Here is a 21,765-nt window from a genome sequence, read left to right as displayed (position 1 = left end):
AGTTGATTCACATTATTGTATGGCGGAAATCAATAAAACACTGTAAAGCTATTATTCTCCAATAAAAAATTTAAAAAGACACTTTATTCTTCTGATATTGCTTAAAGGACCAAGTAGCCAGTGATTAGTCAGCTATGTTTTACTATAACTTTTTAAAAAGCTCATCAGTAATTTCATATCATTCTATGTACAAAAATGGAGTATCCATAATCTGCTCTTTTATACTATAATTTAAAAAAATAAAGAGTTCTAACGCTCAAAAATAAAAGCACTACATGCTTTAGTGACTTTGCATTTTCATTTCATTTGCCTTGTTATGTACTCAAAAGCAATTTCAATGACTTACATTGATATTTACTATTGTTTTCTTGTTTCTCATTAATTTAAGGCAGTGAAGGGGTTAGTCACCTGTTTAACTTTCAGGTAGGTTTATTATTTGTTATTTGGTAATAATGTGATGTAAAAGGCCTCCAATGGAAATACTGAACTTTCATGATTTTTTAATCCATTTCTAGATGAAACGAGATCATTTCAATGGTGACTGAAATGTGGCTACTGATTTCTCCCAGCCATAAATATTACTAAAATTTTACTTCTAAAATTTTCAGTGTTTTACTTTGCTTTAATCTATCATTTTATAGATGGTTTATAAATTCTATGATGGTATCAGAGCAACCAAAAGTTAAATTAGTACTATGAAGTTAAATTCAGTTCAGTCGCTCAGTCGTGTCCAACTCTTGGCGACCCCACGGACTGCAGCATGTTAGGTTTCCCTGTCCATCACCAACTCCCTGAGTTTGCTCAAACTCTGGGAAGGTAAATCAGTATTATGAATAACTTAATTGTTTTAGTTTAGATTCAGCAACAACAAAAAATCCTAGGAAATGTTAAAAGTTTAACACTAAAGGAATGAGTAAAGAGAAATCAACCATATGGAACAAAAAGAAAGTATTCTTAGTGTGACCATCAGGAAAAATTAAATTTCCAGAGAAAATTATGTGATGGAACAAAGAAAGCTAATTTATGAAATTAAGGGGAAATTCCATGATGAAAATAGAGCTCATAAACATTTCCCTACCAAACTTAAGTTCTGTATGGCATTTAAGAATGAGAATCACAGAATATATAAGGACTTCAAAAGATTATCTAGCCTCATTCTCTGGGAAAATCTACACTCTTAACCCCACACAAAGCCTGGGTCTTGGTAATGAGGATTTTGGGGGGGTTTCTTTGTTTTACTAGTTTTACTTTCCTGGGATACTATTGTGTGGATCTGTGGATCTGAGGAGTTCTACTTTTTCTGTCTATGAAAAGTAGTCAGTTCCATTTTTTTTCATACCTTTTAAACCACTTTTGGAGAAAGCAGAAATGATATTTTCCAGAAATCTCAAATGTGGTTAAACAAGATTAGGCCACTTGCTTTGCGTTATTTTACAAAAGAAGGAAGGGAGGGAAGGAGGAAGCAAGGGAAGGAGGGAAGGAGGAGCACTGAGCATCTAAATTTCCAGAGTAATCCTCCAGGGCCCATCTGAACGCTACACAGTAATTCCCCTATACAGGAACCCGTCAAGTTGGAAACTTTCAAAGACATGAACGTGCGTTCACATGTCAAATCACGTTAAGTTAGCACACATGCCTGGCATACATCGTCACATGCGTCCGTCCTCTACAAGTGGTTGTGCTTTTGTGTACTTTACTGCACAGTACTGTTGTGAGCAACAAGCAGAGCTTACTAATGAAGACCTGATAGAACTGGAGGCCCAGAAAAAAGACAAAGACAAAAGGAAGAAGAAGTAACTGAAGAACCAAAGAGATTCATGACACAGGAAACGGCAAGGGTATTTTATCTGAGCAGACACTGATAAGGTTTTGAGACCCAGGACCCAAATGTAGACCGGTACACAAAGATTGCAGCAGCTGTTCAGAATGCAATCCAGTGTTACTGTGTTACCTATGGTGAGTAAAAAAAGAGCTAATACCCAGACATCACTGGATTGTTTTTTCAAGAGGGTAGATGGAATTGAATCCAGCAAGGAAGCAGAACCTGTGCCATCAGCATGAGGCATGAGTGAAATTTGAGATTGCCCTCCATCCCCTATTGCTGATGATCCTTCAGCTCTACCATCTCCCACCTCCTCTGCCTCCTCCAGTCAGTAACTCTTCTTGCCTGTCCACTCGATGCCAGCCCCCGTGTGCCAGCTGTTGTACTGTGCTACTCTACTTTTCAAGGTACTGCACTGTAAGATAAAAAGTGTTTTCTTTATTGTTTTTGTCTGTTTTTTATGTACTGTTTGTGTGAAAAGTATTAGAAACCTATCACAGTACAGTACTATATAATCGATTGTGTTAGCTGGGTACACAGGTTAACTTTGTTGGACTTAGGAACAAATTGGACTTACAAACAAGTTCTAAAAATGAAACTCGTACGTGTGGGACTTACTGTACTGTTTATCAATTCATAACAATCTCTACAAAGAAACAAGAGAAAAAGCTAGTTGCATATTCTCTGTGCTCAGAGTAAATAAGTCAGCATGTGCAGTTTTGCAATATTTTGTCTTTCACAACTACCAAGCCACATCAAACATAACACTGCTTAGACCTATATAATATTTGACTGTTTTATTCTATATGTCAGTGGCTTGAACCATCCTCCTTTATACAGGAAATTTACATTTAATTTTTCCCATAGCTTGCAATTCTGATGCCTCACCATTCAGTTAAGATGGTTACTGATAAAAAAAGTGAACAGGATTTCAAAGATTCCAGCATAGGCCCCTCCTTAAGAATAATGATGCCAGCACTAATATTCTGATGCAACTTCAATGTAACAGGAAGACATTCTCAGCCAGTCTTGGCTGTTGCCTGAGCCACAGAACTTCTCAAGATGGAAAAATGCAGCATGTTCCTAGACTCTCGACTCTGACTTCCTGTTCTGAAAACTCATCCTATGTACGTGAGGGAAAAATTAAAATACTAAAAAATACAAACAAAACAAAACTTGTAAAAGAGGTTGGAAATCAGAAGGTTTTACAGTTTTCTTCTTGGTGGAGGTTATCCAGTAATCAGAAATTTGTTATTGTTCTTTTTGTTAGTCGCTCAGTCATGTCCAACTCTTTGTGACCCCACAGACTGTAGCCTAGCAGGCTCCTCTGTCCATGGAATTCTCTAGGCAAGAATATTGGAGTGGGTTGCCATGCCCTCCTCCAGGGGATCTTCCCGACCCAGGGATCAAACCCGGGTCTCCTGCCTGCAATGCAGGCAATTCTTTACCATCTGAGTCACCAGGGAAGCCCTAATTAGAGATTAACCAGCACCTATAAAAAGATTACCTGAAGTGAAGAGTAACACACTCTACCACTCAAAAATACACTTACCAACCCCTGCTCTTCTAGAAACTACTGAGGGATACAACAGTAAGGACAGCCTGACCTTGTAGGAGTCACTACCCAGTGGGGTGGAAAGTTATGTGAACAAACACACAAGATAATGGATTTTCAGGAACTGTTAGAGATCTATGACCAAGGCACAGCAAGAGCAATTACAACAAAGCAGAGAAAGGGGTCAATTCCTGGAAAACGGTGTCAGAAAAGGGGTTACTAAGAGTTTATCTTTAAACAGAGTCCTAAAAAGTACACAGTGGAAAAGAAGGGCAAAGGGATTCAAGTCAGAGCAGAGCAAAGGAGGCTTGCTTCCCATCCACTGAAGCAGGCGAGAAAAGAATGTGAAAACGGATAGAGGAAGAGAACATACACAGTCTCCTTGTACAGTAGCCGGGTGGACCCTCAACGCTGGCACAGTCGCATTCCCCACCCGATGGTATGAAAGCAGTGAGCCCTGGCTCTGCCCTCCTCTGACAGGCAGACCCCTCACTCCATACAGCCAACAGTTAGCTCAGAATTTCAGCAGCATTTCTGTGAGCCACACCACCCACGTATCTCCTTGATCTCATGTGTCCTGTGCATGAATCATTTGTGGCTTTGGTAGCAAGCCAAATAAACGCAGCCTCACATCAGTCATCACAGCAGCCTCTGGAGTCTAGCCTAGAGACAGCTGAGCGCAGGGGACAGCACGTGGGAGGACACAGCAGTGAGAGGGAGCGCTTTCGGGGGGACTGGAGAAGCATGAGGTAGGCCCTTCTGCCATGCTAGACCATGTAGATTTTGTCTCTTAATAAGGAGCCATAAACTGGTGCTTTGTAAGAAAATTTTGTGAGGAAAAAAACTACAACATAAGGTAGATATAGACAGATGACAGATTAAAGCAGTGGCAGGAAGACTAGTTAGGACATGAAGGCAATTGTCTTTCTAAAGAAGGCCCAGACTTAGATACCAGAGAGAAAAAGGAAAGTGAGATGGACATGAGGGACATTCTACCTTCGAGTTTATAGCAAGGGTCCCCAACTGTGGGACCACAGACCAATACCAGTCCATGGCCTGTTAGGAACTGGGCCTCACAGCAGCAGGTGAATAGTGGGCAAGTGAGCGAAACTTCATCTGTATTTACAGCTGCTCCCCATCACTCACGTTACCGCCTGAGCTCTGCCACCTGTCAGATCAGTGGTGGCATTAGATTCTCATAGGAGCACAAACCCTACTGTGAACTGCAATTAAGGGATCTAGATTGCATGCTCCTTCCTTTTTTTTAGTTGGATGAAAATTGCTTTACAATGTTGTGTTGGTTTCTGCCATGCAACAATGAAAATCAATCATAATTATACATATATCTCCCAGTTACAAGGTCCTTAAAGAATTATCCCTAAACCAATTCCAGCCCCCATCCATGAAAAACTGTCTCCCATGAAACTAGTTGGAGAAAGCAATGGCACCCCACTCCAGTACTCTTGCCTGGAAAATCCCATGGATGGAGAAGCCTGGTAGGCTGCAGTCCATGGGGTTGCTAGGAGTCAGACACAACTGAGTGACTTCACTTTCACTTTTCACTTTCATGCATTGGAGAAGGAAATGGCAACCCACTCCAGTGTTCTTGGCTGGAGGATCCCAGGGACGGGGGAGCCTGTTGGGCTGCCGTCTATGGGTTGCACAGAGTCGGACACGACTGAAGCGACTTAGCAGCAGCAGCACCATGAAACCAGAGCCTGGTGCCAAAAAGGTTGGGGACTGCTGGTTTGTAGGATTTCGTAAACAGGTGGATATAGATGGTACAAAAGGATGCATTATGATTTCTAAATATGGAAGTTGTGTAAATGGAACAGTCAAAACTAAATACAACAGGTTTTGGAAGGGTAGGAGAGCAAGGATCTGCAGTGCAGGAAGAATCAGTCTTAGGAGGAGGGACTGAGGAAGGAAGGAAGAGGGGCGAATAGGGCAGTGGATGGGTGGGGAATGGGGCAAGATTACCCTACATTCTCACTTTCTACCTAAGTCTTATTCAGTTGGCATTTTCCAGGAGTGTGTCCTTGGCTCTCTTTAGCCTTCTCTCTTTTTCTTGCCCCTGTGTGCTCATCAACCCCCACACCTTCAATCATTCTTTACACAGTGACTCTTAAATTTCTATCCCAAGCCCTAAACTAAACCTATATAATACAGTGTCCACTTGGCTATCAACATGTGGTTTTCATTGGTATGGCTAACTGCCTAAAGTGAGAACAAAACTTTAAAAGGATCCCTCTTGGGTAAAAACTGTTGAATGCTACATTCCCTAGTCAGAAAGTGTCTTGGCACCAATTCATCTCCATTTCTTCATTATTCCTCAACTCAGTGTCCACGCTGGGAACACGGAAGGCAGTGACTCCCAAGGAGTTACTAGGGAGGATTTAAAATGGATGACCAACAAGGTCCTACTGTATAGGAGAGGGAACTCTGCTCAACGTTATATGGCAGCCTGGATGGGAGGGGAGTTTGGGAGAGCATGGATACATGTGTATGTGTAGCTGGATCCCTTCACTGTTCACCTGAAACCATCACAACATTGCTAATCGGCTATATCCCGATACAAAACAAAAAGTTTTAAAAATGAGTTAGCAAAGAGGATGGCAACATGCATTAAGGAACTGAGGAGAATGCAGCCTGGCTTCCTCTGTTCTAAGTGGTGGTATTTCCCCAGGGAAAATTGAGGGCGAAGATGTACGTCTAATAAATGCCGTGCTTCCAAGAATGGTAATGTATACATCTAAAGATTTGTGCTAAAATGGTTAGGAGAGGTAACTCAAGTGGAAGAATACGTAAAAAAAAAATTTAGGGGAAAACACTCACTATTTTTAGTCGCTCAGAACCATTTCCAACCTCATCTTACATATTTCTTCGAAAATTTTAACTGTTCCCATTAAAGAGGGAGTGAGAATGCTGGAGAGAAAAATTGGCTTCCAAATTCCAAAGACAGAAAATCAAGGCTAAAAAAAGACCATAAAGAAAGTGTTTTTAAAAGGAGGACAGGGGCTGATGAAATACAGAGAAAAAAAACAAAATCGCTGTCTACCCTGTTGAAATAAGCATTATCTACCCTGAGATGTTAGAGCAACTGAGAGAATAAAAGGTCTTCTTTATCTTCTTACATGAGCAATGGAAAAAGTAACCACTCTTCTTCCATAATCAGGCTTTTCCTACCTTTTAAAAAAACAGCCAACTCATTGGAAAAGACCCTGATGCTGAGAAGGATTGAAGGCAAAAGGAGAAGAGGGTAGCAGAGGATGAAATGATTGGATGGCATCATCGATTCAATGGACATGAACTTGGGCAAACTCTGGGAGATGGTGAGGGACAGGGACGCCTAGCATGCTGCAATCAATGGGGTCTCAAAGAGTCGGACATGCCTTAGCGACTGAACAACAACAAGCACCACCTTTGAAAAATACTCCCAGTAATATTTCTGGGATTTTTTAAACTCAAGAAAATTATCTAGGCTGAAAAATTACCAAGACAATCTGGTTTTGTTTTTATATTGTGGTTCTGCCTCAAAGGGCAGAAACTCATCTCTGATTGCCCTCCTCTTTTTCCACTGATGGCCATTCTGTGAGACTTGGGTCTGTCAGAGACAAGTCTCCCAGGAGTCAGAGGTTTGGGGAGGAGCCTGTGGACAGCAGTCACCCCACTTACCAGAGATTCACTGGCACACTGGAACACGTAGCAGATATACTGGCTCAGTCCAGGCTCCGAGGACTCCCGACAAATAAAGCCAAAGTGATCAACATGCTTTATACCCTACAGAGGGAAGAAATGGGGAGTTTATAAGATTATGTCCATTTAATCAGCACTATGGAAACAGTTCTGTGCTTTCACACTTTCATGAATTTCTCCTTCATGGCACTGTGATAGGAGACATAATGTCAGAGCAAACTTATATGGCAGACTTTTGATACATAAAATAAAGGGTGAAACCAGCTCAGATTGCTTTGTTTCTGGCAAACACTCTGTGACTCGGGGCCACAGAAGGAAAAGCAGGATGGCACGATCCATTGTCTCTTGTAATAAAACCACTACCCAGTGTTTGGCAGTACCGGAGTTTTCAATTTATTGGTCGTCATTGAGCAAGCAGTCTGATGATTCACCATAAACCCTGTTCTTATTTACTTGAGATTAAGAATCATAAAACTGACAACGCTCTACTGAAATGGCATGCAATTCCCTAAAGCATGTATTAGAACTACTAGAACATTTGTCTATTTATAGACATTCAAGGAGTCACAACTGTTAGAAGATGAATACATTAAAGAAATTACTGCAGATGTCAATGATCCAAATTCACAAATCTGTACTTTCTGAACACAGGCTAAATAACCTCAGCTACACTTTATAAAAAATTCTGACTCATCTGAGAACCTCAATCAGCCTGAATATATACACACCAATTAGCAGCCAGTAGCAGCTTATGGCCTGGTGTGCTGCAGTCCTTGGGGTCACAAAAAGTCGGACACGACTGAGCAACTGAACTGAACTGAGCACCTTGTTACTTTAACAGAAAGCACGGTACTTTGAAAAGTCATGAAAACCAAAACTTTAAAGTTGTCCTGCAATCACTTGAATTCCAGGGAAAAGGAAACAGGCTTTGGAGTCCGATTTGTGCTTCCACCTTGATTCAAGCAATTTACTAGGTATGAGATATTGTGATGTGTTGATAAAAAGTATCTCGGAAGTTCCACTTCTCGTTATAAAATAGTAGTCATGGCACCTATTCCCCCAAATTTTTCAGATTCAGAACTAAGAAATATCTTGGTTCTTTGCATGTTTGATAAACAGTAACCACAATTCTTGTATTAATAAGCCTCACCTATCCAATGGATGTGGAAAAAGGAAATCAACTCTATAAAAAGAAAAAGTTAATAGGAAGAATAAAGTTATACAGTCCATGAGGTGAAAGTAAATTCCATCTGATACAACTCATTCATGATTATAGAATTTCTTTGACTTGGGACTTCCCAGGAGATCCAGGTTAAGAATCTGTGCTTCTGCTGCATGGGGAATGAGTTCAATCCCTGATCGGGGAACTAAGATCCCACATGCCTGCAAAGTGCGGCCAAAATCAAATAAATAAATAAAATAAAATGGAGAAATAGCATCATCTTAAAAAAAAATCTTTGACTAACTTGGCATTAAATGGGAAAAATGCATAGTACCTCACCAGCTCACCAAGTTTTCAGGCAGTGGCAATGTTCCAGTAAAGAAAACCACTCCCTTATTCCTCACGCTTGCCAAAAATCCAGTCCTACTGATTTTGAAGAAAGAAACATACACAGGGGTACATGTGAGGAGCCTGGTGGGCTACAGAACATGGGGTCACAAAGAGTCACATCACATCGTATGTTTAAAAGTATGCCTGTTCCCAAATGCGGCCACCCTCTATCAGTGCAATTCTGTGGAAAAGTAATAGGAGCTGGCCACGCAGTGAGGGGCAGAGATTAACCTGACAATTATTCTGATCAAAGGCCTTTACACAAAGCTTCCTCATATTTCAGTCAATTCTTTTTCTTAATTCTTAATGTCACGACAAAGCTTGCTTAAAAAAGAAAAGAAAAGCAAAGGGAAAATCTTGTTTGAACTGCCAGTTTACATATTTGGTTTGGCTGGTTCTTTTTTTCTTCTTTTTCAATTTTTTTTTTCCCTTAAACGGTCAATGAGCATTGCTAGTTTTCTTCCTGCAAGACTTGGGGTGGGGCTAGGGAGAGGCACAGCCTTTTCCAATGGTGACTCTTGCTCTGGGAAACAGGAAATACACAGCTTTGCACACAACTCTCTCCTCAACACTGGGCATGAGGCCCAATATACAGAAATATTCATTCAACATTTATTGAACACCTAAGCATTAAGCTCTGTCTTAACACATCTTATTCTCTGAGGCTCTACAGCATAAGACACCCACCCTCACAGACCTTATGATCATGCAAAGACCCCAAGGAAACATGTTGTTACGAGAATGCTTAGTAAATACTATTTTTCAGTTAAAGTGAATCATCTTTCTACCAAATTTTTTGTCCCTTAAATAGGAATTTATAAATTTTCAATATATTCACCCTAGAGTCAGATGCTGCCTTTCTCAATTATTAGAGTTAGAAAGCTTTTATCTTCAGAACATAATTCTAGGTCTCCATATAACAGAACAAATATTAAAATAAAACACTGGAAGTGAAACTACATTAGGTGAGTCTGAGGAGAGTAATTACCAAGATGTACTAAAAGTTGTCATTTTCCAACAGAAGAATATCTGAACATCCTACCTATGGCAGTGCTAACTCCAAAATTCAAAAAAAAATTTTTTAAATAAGCAGCCTTGATTTTCAACATTAAAATATAGGAAAGGGCCTTGGCAAGATCCAAGACCCTGAAGGTACATCTAAGGTACACCTATTAGGAAATAAGTTATTGCTTCTCTATTCCAGGGACCTCCTCAGAGGCATCCTTGCATTTTTAACTTTCCCATATTCAGATTTAGATAGTCCCTCCATTCCAACATCTTCAGAAATTCTTCCTAGGTTTGCCATATAATTAGGCAGCTCTAATTTTTGGATAGCTGTACTAAATTATTATATTACTATGGTACTTAGAATACTACTTTATGCCTGATATGACCTCAACCACATATAATTGTATTGATTATTTTTAAAACTTTTATATACACAATATTAGAATTAACAAGTAAAAGGCCAACGATACATACACAAACCTTCTTTTCAAACTTTAACACTTACAACAATAAACTTGAAAGTACTGGTTCTCCTTTTATTACCTATTATGGTATAAAGAGCAAACATGACTCAGTGATGCCAAAACCCACTGCCCAAGATTCTGAGGAAAACTAATTGAGAAGATATTTCCAAAAGAACTCACCAGCGCAAAAATTCCACTCACCCCTTTGATGAAGGGGTGCTACGAGCAGACAGGGCTGATGGCAGTGAGTGCAAAATATTAGGATACTGAGAGACCTGGACCCAAACACATGAACACTCTGAAGATAAATCCACTTGGCAAAAACCACCACAATACTGTAAAGTAATTAGCTTCCAATTAAAATAAATAAGTTTTTTTAAAATAAATAAAATTTGAAGGGATTCAATCCCAGTTAATTTATGGTTAATTGAGAAACAAGCCTTAATTGGTTTCCTCAAATACTATATAATCTACTTCAATACATACCTGGGAACAAGAAGAGATATCTTTAAAATTCTTCTCAAGCACAACTGATTTAGTGTCCGGACTGATAAGGTTAATCTCAAACCGCCCAACCTTAAAAATAAAGCATTCCAATTAATTTCAACTTAACAAGAACCTAATATCTTAGTTTACAATGAAATATTTGACTAATAATAGAGATTCAAATGCTCTATACAAGATATATGGGCTTCCCTGGCAGCTCAGCTGGTAAAGAATCCGCCTACAATGCAGGAGACCCCGGTTTGATTCCTGTATCAGGAAAATCCAGTGGAGAAGGGATAGGCTACCCACTCCAGTATTTTGGGGCTTCCCTTGTGGCTCAGTTGGTAAAGCATCCACCTGCAATGCAGGAGACCTGGGTTGGATCCCTGGGTTGGGAAGAGGCCCTGGAGAAGGGAAAGACTACCCACTCCAGTATTCTGGCCTGGAGAATACCATGGACTGTATAGGAATATACAGTGTCAATACCTAACCCCATCAAATTTACAACCTCAGTTATCAGTCATCTGAAAACAATTCTTCCTTTCATCTAGAAATCATGAAATAAGCTGCTCTTAATTTAAAAGAAACCATTTTTTTCCAAATTAGAAATTATCGTCTTTTCAAAAAAAAAGCAACCTTTATAATTTAAAATCTTACTTTCTCACAAAGGATCAACAGAAAGATATACTTGCAATTGGGCAGATAAATTTTTTTTTAGTTTTTTAAATAAACAACCATTTAGAAAAAAATTAACAACATGGACTCTGGTAGCTAAGAAAAAGAACAAATCAAGAGAGGAAACTCAGGGGAGTTTCCCGGTGGTCCAATGGTTAAGACTTCAACTTCTAAGGCAGAGGATGCTGGTTTGCTCCCTGTTTGGGGAACTAAGATACCACACGCCTTGTGGCCAGAAAGCCAAAACATAAAACAGAAGGAATACTGTAACAAATTCAATAAAAACTTTAAAAATCATTCACATTAAAAAAAAAAAATCTTAAAAAAAAAAGAGAAGAAACTCAGTTAATGTATTACCAAAGAAAAGACTATAGACACTGTAATCACATGCCTCAAGTTATCAAGAACAAAACAGAACAAAACAACCATGAACTTCTGATAAAGCAAATATTACATCCTGGGACTATTTACCAAGGTACACAGTGCAATTTCCTTCTTAAGGACTCTTTGCAATGGGATAAAAGGACCGTCACTCCTTTTTTCAAGAAAACTCAAATCTGAGGAAATCTCTAATCCTCAAAGCTGAGGATTAATTAAAGAATCTCTACAGGGCATTGTTAGGAATTCAGTTCTTTCAAGTGGAATTGGACACTTTCTATACCCTGTACAACTTCAAAAACTACTTTTTAGAATTAAGAATCGTGTTTTACACCTATAATATAGCCTGCACCCAATCATTTTAACAACTGATCCAATAAGTTATCAGGCCTATGATGTTTCCTAAACCTCTCCTTTGTATGATAGAGTAAATTGGTGTATCCTCATCTGAAGATACAACCATGAGTCTCTGGACTTTTCTTTTTTTCGCTCTAGAAACTTCTCTCTCCTTCAAGAAGATTCACACTCTCCCAGATTCACATCTTAAACCCTTCTGACTTTCTGCAGTCATTAAAAAATAATAATAATAAATAGCAACATTTACTGAAGAATCACGTGTGGGCTGAGTCATGTCCAACTCTTTGCCACACCATGGACTGTAGCCTGCCAGGCTCCTCTGTCCATGGGATTTCCAGGCATGAATACTGGAGTGGGTTGCCATTTTCTACTCCAGGGAATCTTCCCACCCAAGGATTGAACCTGCATCTCCTGTGTTTCCTGCACTGACTGGAGGATTCTTTACCACTGAGCACCCTGGGAGGCCCTAGTGAAGAATCAACCTAAGGCAAACGCTGGTGACGCTAAGATGGCATGTGTGCTAAATTGCTTCAGTAGTTACCAACTCTTTGAGACCCTATGGACTGTAGCCTGCCAGGCTCCTCTGTCCATGGGATTCTCCAGGCAAAAATCCCGGAGTGGGTTGCCATGTGCTCCTCCAGGAGATCTTCCCCACTCGGGGATGGTACCCCGTCTCTTAGGTCTCCTGCATTGGCAGGCGCGTTGGGTTTTTTTGTTTTGTTTTTTACCACTAGCGCCAACTGGGTAATCTCTGCTAATTTCCCCAACCAACTTTCCCTGATGCTCCTTCAAGTGCTTCTCTCTCTTTCCCTCCCTGCCCTGCTCCCTTTTCTCTTACATTCCCCGTCTGCCTCTCACTCCTTCACTACTGTCCTTTGCTCTTTCTCCAACCTGCCTTCTCTGCTACCTGGGGGACATGACAGAAAAGTTGGATGCTTCCAGATTGAGGACCAGGGAGAAGCTGGCCGCTGGGCTGCTTCCGGCTTATAGCAAAGGATGGGGAAACACCGGGAGAGCCGCCGGCCAGGACAGCACCTGAAACAGCATGGTTCTGTTCTTCTCCGAGTCCGAGGGCTGCACGTGGCTGGGCGCGCTAGCATGCCTCCGCCGCGGCTGCGGCTTCTGGCTGTTCTCGTGAACTTTCCTTTGCAGGACCCCCGTGACGCTGCTGCACCGAGACCGGAACTCCTGCTGTTCATCGAAGCCCGAATCTTCCAAAATCCTCTCGGGGAAGCAGACTCGCGAGCTAGATGGCCCAGGCTGGCTGGGCGCGGCAGGGAAGACCGGGTGGGTGTCGGCGACACCATCCCCTTCCTCCGACAGAACGTCGACGGGGCAGGCCGGCGTTCGGGCCTCGGATCCCGCCTGGTCTTCGCCCGAGTCCCCTGCGCGCGGCTCGCTCTGGAGCCGCAAGCGCTGCTGCTCGTGCAGGCTGAACTTCTCGATGCAGTCGTCGATGAGGCTGGACGGCGCCTTCTTGTGGGTCACGGTCACCCTGCCACAGTACAGGACCTCGAACTTCTGAGAGTTGTAAAAGGCGTCCTCGTTGTCTTTGCTGGGTTTGGCATCCTCTTTCATGGCAGCTTTCGATAACTGCCTTATGCTGCTGATAACATCAGGAACCTGGAAGAGAATTCAGAACAATTATTATTATTATCACATGGAATGCATTCTCATGGTAAGTGATAAAATACTGAAAGTAATAGACCCTACATAAGATAAAGTATGGGCTTCCCTGGTGGCTCAGTCAGTAAAGAATCTGCCTGCAATGCGGGACACCTGGGTTCAATTCCTGGGTTGGGAAGATCCCCTGGAGGAGGAAATGGCAACCCACTCCAGTATTCTTGCCTGGAGAATCCCCATGGAGAAAGGAGCCTGATGGTCTACAGTTCATGGGGTCACAAAGAGTCGGTCATGACTGGTCATCGGCTAAGCACTCAAGACAAAGCATAAACTTAAATTACACTATCGGATATAAGTGATATAAAGATAAGATTGAAAATTTTTATCACTTCTATAATTTCCCCTTTTAAATGTATTCATTTCCCCAAAACAAAGCCATGAGACTCTACAAGCCGCTGCAACCTATAATAAATTACTACAATGTACCCTTTGAGTACTTCTAAAAGGTATAAGTAGGGAAAACCACTAGACCATTCAGGTATGACCTAAATCAAATCCCTTATGATTATACAGTGGAAGTGAGAAATAGATTTAAGGGCCTAGATCTGATAGGTAGAGTGCCTGATGAACTATGGAATGAGGTTCGTGACATTGTACAGGAGACAGGGATCAAGACCATCCCCATGGAAAAGAAATGCAAAAAAGCAAAATGACTGTCTGGGGAGGCCTTACAAATAGCTGTGAAAAGAAGAGAAGCGAAAAGCAAAGGAGAAAAGGAAAGATATAAACATCTGAATGCAGAGTTCCAAAGAATAGCAAGAAGAGATAAGAAAGGCTTCCTCAGTGATCAATGCAAAGAAATAGAGGAAAACAATAGAATGGGAAAGACTAGGGATCTCTTCAAGAAAATCAGAGATACCAAAGGAACATTTCATGCAAAGATGGGCTTGATAAAGGACAGAAATGGTATGGACCTAACAGAAGCAGAAGATATTAAAAAGAGATGGCAAGAATACACAGAAGAACTGTACAAAAAAAGATCTTCACAACCCAGATAATCACGATAGTGTGATCACTGACCTAGAGCCAGACATCCTGGAATGTGAAGTCAAGTGGGCCTTAGAAAGCATCACTACGAACAAAGCTAGTGGAGGTGATGGAATTCCAGTTGAGCTATTCCAAAGCCTAAAAGATGATGCTGTGAAAGTGCTGCACTCAATATGCCAGCACATTTGGAAAACTCAGCAGTGGCCACAGGACTGGAAAAGGTCAGTTTTCATTCCAATCCCAAAGAAAGGCAATGCCAAAGAATGCTCAAACTACTGCACAATTGCACTCATCTCACACGCTAGTAAAGTAATACTTAAAATTCTCCAAGCCAGGCTTCAGCAATATGTGAACCATGAACTTCCTGATGTTCAAGCTGGTTTTAGAAAAGGCAGAGGAACCAGAGATCAAATTGCCAACATCCGCTGGATCATAGAAAAAGCAAGAGAGTTCCAGAAAAACATCTATTTCTGCTTTATTGACTATGCCAAAGCCTTTGACTGTGTGGATCACAAGAAACTGTGGAAAATTCTGAAAGAGATGGGCATACCAGACCACCTGATCTGCCTCTTGAGAAATTTGTATGCAGGTCAGGAAGCAACAGTTGGAACTGGACATGGAACAACAGACTGGTTCCAAATAGGAAAAGGAGTTCGTCAAGGTTGTATATTGTCACCCTGCTTATTTAACTTATATGCAGAGTACATCATGAGAAACGCTGGACTGGAAGAAACACAAACTGGAATCAAGATTGCCGGGAGAAATATCAATAACCTCAGATATGCAGATGACACCACCCTTATGGCAGAAAGTGAAGAGGAACTCAAAAGCCTCTTGATGAAAGTGAAAGTGGAGAGTGAAAAAGTTGGCTTAAAGCTCAACATTCAGAAAACGAAGATCATGGCATCCGGTCCCACCACTTCATGGGAAATAGATGGGGAAAAAGTGGAAACAGTGTCAGACTTTATTTTTCTGGGCTCCAAAATCACTACAGATGGTGACTGCAGCCATGAAATTAAAAGACGATTACTCCTTGGAAGGAAAGTTATGACCAACCTAGATAGCATATTCAAAAGCAGAGACATTACTTTGCCAACAAAGGTCCATCTAGTCAAGGCTATGGTTTTTCCTGTGGTCATGTATGGATGTGAGAGTTGGACTGTGAAGAAGGCTGAGCGCCGAAGAATTGATGCTTTTGAACTGTGGTGTTGGAGAAGACTCTTGAGAGTCCCTTGGACTGCAAGGAGATCCAACCAGTCCATTGTGAAGGAGATCGGCCCTGGGATTTCTTTGGAAGGAATGATGCTAAAGCTGAAACTCCAGTACTTTGGCCACCTCATGCGATGAGTTGACTCATTGGAAAAGACTCTGATGCTGGGAGGGATTGGGGGCAGGAGGAGAAGGGGATGACAGAGGATGAGATGGCTGGATGGCATCACTGACTTGATGGACGTGAGTCTCAGTGAACTCCGGGAGTTGGTGATGGACAGGGAGGCCTGGCGTGCTGCAATTCATGGGGTCGCAAAGAGTCGGACACGACTGAGCGACTGATCTGATCTGATCTGAAAAGGTATTATTATCACTGATTCAATGGACATGAACTTGGGCAAATTCCAGGAGATGGTGAGGGACAGACAGGCCTGGCTTGCTGCAGTACATGGGCTCGCAGTATCAGACATGACTTGGCGACTGAACAACAACAAAAAGGTATTATAAGGGAACAAAAGGTTAAAATTAAATTTAAAAAATAAAGTGTAACATGGTTAAAGTACCAACCACCACTGAGATAAACTAATTATTATGAGCTTCAGCTGAAAGGAATGGAAGTTTCAACAATAAGACTAAAATTAACTTTCTGAATGAAGAGATTAAAATGCAGACACCCCTCACCAGCATTAACCATCAGAGAAAATGCACATTTAAACCATAGAAAGATACTATCTATTACACACCTATTAGAATGGCTAAAATCAAAAAGACCAAGTACTGACTAGAATATGGAGCAATTGGAACACCCATACGTTGTGTGCAGAAATGTAAAATGGCACGAGCACCTCAGGAATTTGGCAGTTGCTTAGAAATTAAACAGATCTATCTCACACGCCTAGATATTTAGGTGAAAGCCCTGAAAATATATGTTCATAGAAAGCCTTGTTCACAAATATTAACAGATGCCTTTGTCACAACATTCCCAAACTCAAAATGACTCAAATATTCATCAACAAGTGAATGATCACTAATTGTTAAGGAAATGTAAAGCAAAACACAATGAAATATCAGCTTATACCTAATAGAAAGATAATTGCCAAAAAGATAAATGATAACAAGTGCTGGGGAGTACATGGAAAAAAGGAAACCCTTGAACACTGTTGGTAGGAATGTAAATCAGTGCAGTCATGATGGAAAACAGTATCTAGATTCCTAAAATATTAAAAATGGAACTATCATATGATCCAGCAATTCCACTTCTGTGTATATATTCAAAAGAAACAAAATTACTCTCTCAAAAAGATACCTACCCCTTCATGTTCATCACAGAATTATTCACAACAGTAGACATGGAAACAACCTAAGTTAACCTAGTGAAAGTGAGTGAAAGTCGCTCGGTTGTGTCTGACTCTTTGCGACCCCATGGACTATGCAGTCCATGGAATTCTACAGGCCAGAATACTGGAGTGCGTAGCCGTTCCCTTCTCCAAGGGATCATCCCAACCCAGGGATTGAACCCAGGTCTCCTGCATTGCAGGCGGATTCTATACCAGCCAAGCCACAAGGGAAACCCAAGAATACTAGAAGGGGTAGCCTTAAAAAAAAAAAAATAAATAAATAAATTATATATATATATATATATATATATATATATATATTACTATATGACTTGAACAAGAAGCTAAGTCACTCATCAAATATTGTTTAAATAGCTATGATTTTTTAAAAATCTAAGATGAACAAAATATTTTGGGATATGAAAACAAATAGAAAGCTCAATAGAAACTTGAAAATATAAAGTACAAACTTCCAGTGACAAGAAAAGTAATTTCTTGGCATATTCTGTACAGCATGGTGACTAGAGTTAATAATACCATATTGTATATTTAAAGTTGCTAAGAGAGTAGATCTTAAAAGTTCTTCTCACAAGAAAAAAAAATCTGTAACCATTTGAGGTGACTGGTGTTAACCAAACTTATGTTAATCATTTTGCAATATATACTGTATCAAATCATTATGTTGTACCCCTTGACCTAAATACAATGCTATATGTCAATTATATTGCAATAAAACTGAAAGGAAAAAACTGAACAGATAAACTAAAGGTGGTACTGTTGCTGTTTAGTCACTCTGTCGTGTCTGAATTTTTTCCAACCCCATCGACTGTAGCCTGCCAGGCTCCTCTGTCCATGGGACTTCTCAAGCAGGAATACTGGGATGGATTGCCATTTCCTTCTCCAGAGGATCTTCCCAACCCAAGGATCGAATCTGCTTCTCCTGTATTGACAGGCCAATTCTTTATCACTGAGCTAATTGAATTGAACTGAATTGAAAGTCGTTCAGTCAGACTCTTTGTGACCCCATGAACTGACTACACAGTCCATGGAATTCTCCAGGCCAGAATACTGAAGTAGGTAGCTTTTCCCTTCTCCAGGGGATCTTCCCAATCCAGGGATCGAACCCAGGTCAATCCACATTGCAGGTGGATTCTTTACCAGCTGAGCCACAAGGGAAGCCCAAAAGTGGTACATTCACATAAAATGGAATACAACTCATTATCTCCCATCTGGTTTTCTGCAATAGCCTTTTAACTGGTATCCCTTGGCCCCTTTAACATACTCTCAAAAGTAAAAAGAATCCTTTTTAAACGTGTCATGGTACTCATCTGCAAATCCTCCAAGCTCCCCATTTCTTGAGTAAAAGACAAAATCCTTACAATGTCCTACAGGGCCCTCACTCTCTGCACATGACAAACAAACAGATTAAATGTGCACTGTGGCTACACATCCTCCATGTGACCTTTAGATAGTCGACTTGCATTTCATCTTTTCATCCTCACCCCGTTTCTTCTGACATTACTCCTCCTAGCCGTCTCGCTCACTGGCCTCCTGGCTACTCTTTGGACATGCCAGGCACACTCTTCCCTGAAGGTCTCTGAACTCCAAGCTCCTCCCCTAGATAACTGGACAGTTCACTCCTCACCTCCTTTAAATCCATGCTCTAGTGTCACCTCGAGGTGGCATCTGTCCCCTACCCCAAAAGACACACACACATGCTCTGACAGCCAGCATTCCCCTGGAATTCCACCCCCTCTCCTTCATTTTATTACTCTCTATAGTATTTACCCCTTTGAACATTCTGTGTAATTGATTTGCTAGAATGTAAGCCCTTATGAATGTGAGAGTTGGACTATGAAGAAGGCTGAGCGCCGAAGAATTGATGCTTTTGAACTGTGGTGTTGGAGAAGACTCTTGAGAGTTCCTTGGACTGCAAGGAGATCCAACCAGTCCATTCTGAAGGAGATCAGCCCTGGGATTTCTTTGGAAGGAATGATGCTAAAGCTGAAACTCCAGTACTTAGGCCACCTCATGTGAAGAGTTGACTCATTGGAAAAGACTCTGATGCTGGGAGGGATTGGGAGCAGGAGGAGAAGGGGACAACAGAAGATGAGATGGCTGGATGGCATCACTGACTCGATGGATGTGAGTCTGGGTGAACTCCGGGAGTTGGTGATGGACAGGGAGGCCTGGCGTGCTGCAATTCATGGAGTCGCAAAGAGTCAGACACGACTGAGCGACTGAACTGAACTGAAGCCCTTAGGGGAGAAGGCAATGGCACCCCACTCCAGTACTCTTGCCTGGAAAATCCCATGGATGGAGGAGCCTGGTGGGCTGCAGTCTATGGAGTCACTAAGAGTCGGACACGACTGAGCGACTTCCCTTTCACTTTTCACTTTCATGCATTGGAGAAGGAAATAGCAACCCACTCCAGTGTTCTTGCCTGGAGAATCCCAGGGATGGGGGAGCCTGGTGAGCTGCTGTCTATGGGGTCGCACAGAGTCGGACATGACTGAAGCGACTTAGCAGCAGCAGCAGCAAGCCCTTAAGAGAGTGGTGATTTCTGGGGTTTTTTCCCACATTTTTCCTTGTATCCCCATAGTCTAGAATAAGCTCCAGTACAAAGCAGATCCTCAGTATGTGGACTTGGGACAGGGGAAAACTTTTCTGGTAATTTTTACCTTTGGGAAACAAAGATCATTTTATATGCAGGGTTGCTTCACCTTCAGACACATATGGTATTTCTTTAAATCTACCAGCTGCTGCTGCTGCTACTGCTAAGTTGCTTCAGTTGTGTCTGACTCTATGCGACCCCATAGACGGCAGCCCACCAGGCTCCCCAGTCCCTGGGATTCTCCAGGCAAGAACACTGGAGTGGGTTGCCATTTCCTTCTCCAATGCATGAAAGTGAAAAGTGAAAGTGAAAAGTGAAAGTGAAGTCGCTCAGTTATGTCCGACTCTTCGGACCCCATAGACTGCAACCTACCAGGCTCCTCCGTCCATGGGATTTTCCAGGCAAGAGGACTGGAGTGGGTTGCCATTTCCATTCTAAAACCAGAATTTCTTCTTTTTCACATAATTATTCGGGATATATGGCCAGAGTATTCACAGTTTAAAATTACAAGACTTTCCATTTGCTAGCAGAATATTTCCTGGAAAGAATAAAGTCCAAATGCTATAGTTTCAGTGACTCACCCTGAACAACTGACATATCTCCAGGGAAGTCAGATGCTTTGTACTACACATGATCAGCAACCTTAGCCCTCTCTCATTTTCTTTTTGTTTTAGTATCTGACAAGGGCTGGAGACTGACCTAGACATTCAACCCTGTAGAATGTCTATACAGTGACTCTAGTGGGTTAGGCAAAACCCCTCCTTCCTCACTAACCATAGTTTATCTAATACTTTTCATCCGATTTTGCAACTCTAGTGCAATTAAATTTCCAAAGTCTCTCTATGGAGTGCAGAATAAGAAAAATATTATCTGTAGGATGTTTTTGAACCTGCAGAATTTTTATCTTGTGACAAATATTTTAATGATGATTAGAGTTATATCCTATCACTGAGACTGAAAATATAGTCAGTTCAACATTAGTTGTATGAGTTCCTCAATATTATATGTTTGTACTTTTTCTCTACTATTATATTGAGAGATATTATGTGAAGAACTGATTAGTGCTTGAATTTCTATAGTCCCACAGGACACTTCCCCGTGACCGCAAGTAAAAGCTCAACATCTAAATATAATCCAGTTAATAACTCAGTTGATAGAAGCAAAGCTTATCACTTTGACGAAGCTGAGTAAGTAATTTAATCCTCCAATAATTTGAATTATGAATTGCACCATAAGACATAGATTCTAGTTGCCTTTAATATCCTCTCTGAGATCAGGACTAAATGCAGCTTTCAATGACCTGGGCTGCAAAGAGGCCCCAGCTATGAAACTGATCTAACAGCATTCCACTCTATTTTTTCTTCTAAGTGTAATCACACATGTAAGTTAACATTATACAGCCCCTGCCTACACAATCGAGCTTCTCTAGTGGCTCAGAGGGTAAAGCGTCTGCCTGTAGTACAGGTAGACCTGGGTTCAATCCCTGGGTCAGGAAGACCCTCTGGAGAAGGAAAGACCCTCTGGAGATTGTGCCTACTCAATCAGCACCCATACCAAAGGGACGCACTGATAAAGCAAGGACAGTAAAATGTCCTTGGTGAGGAAAAGAGTTATCAGAGGACCACAAAAACTTTCTGCTGAGACATTTATTTAAGAGATCAATCAGAAGCAACACAAGAGAAAAAAATCTCTATCCAGTACTTGCACGTACACAAGGCATTTTGGGAAAACAGTATTCTTCTATGTTGCATGAGTGCTCAGTCATGTCCGACTCTTTGTGACTCTGTGGACTGTAGCCTGCCAGGCTCCTCTGTCCATGGACTTTTTCAGGCAAGAATACTGGAGTAGGTTGCCACTTCCTTCCCCAAGGGATCTTCCTGACCCAGGGATTGAACTGGTGTCTCCTGCATTAGCAGGAAGATTTTTTACCACTGGGTGTTAA

At 41.3% G+C, this 21,765-nt stretch overlaps 1 protein-coding gene across 4 annotated transcripts in view; it reads right to left on the bottom strand.

The window, feature by feature from the left end:
• TBC1D4 (TBC1 domain family member 4) overlaps window positions 1–21,765 on the bottom strand; it is a 215,327-nt gene that overhangs the window by 72,893 nt on the left and 120,669 nt on the right. For all 4 annotated transcript variants that reach the window (XM_025262748.3, XM_006054121.4, XM_006054123.4 and 1 more), the window contains exons 2-4: window positions 13,029–13,616; window positions 10,584–10,673; window positions 7,053–7,157 (exon numbers count right to left, since the gene is read on the bottom strand). In XM_025262748.3, the coding sequence (XP_025118533.3) occupies window positions 7,053–7,157; window positions 10,584–10,673; window positions 13,029–13,616 (783 nt within the window). The remainder of the gene's footprint in view (window positions 1–7,052; window positions 7,158–10,583; window positions 10,674–13,028; window positions 13,617–21,765) is intronic.

The sequence above is a fragment of the Bubalus bubalis genome, chromosome 13, assembly GCF_019923935.1.
Source record: "Bubalus bubalis isolate 160015118507 breed Murrah chromosome 13, NDDB_SH_1, whole genome shotgun sequence".
In the NCBI taxonomy this organism is placed as follows: Eukaryota; Metazoa; Chordata; class Mammalia; order Artiodactyla; family Bovidae; genus Bubalus; species Bubalus bubalis.
The sequence above is the reverse complement of the archived record's forward strand: the minus strand, read 5'-3'. Positions and strand labels throughout refer to the sequence as shown.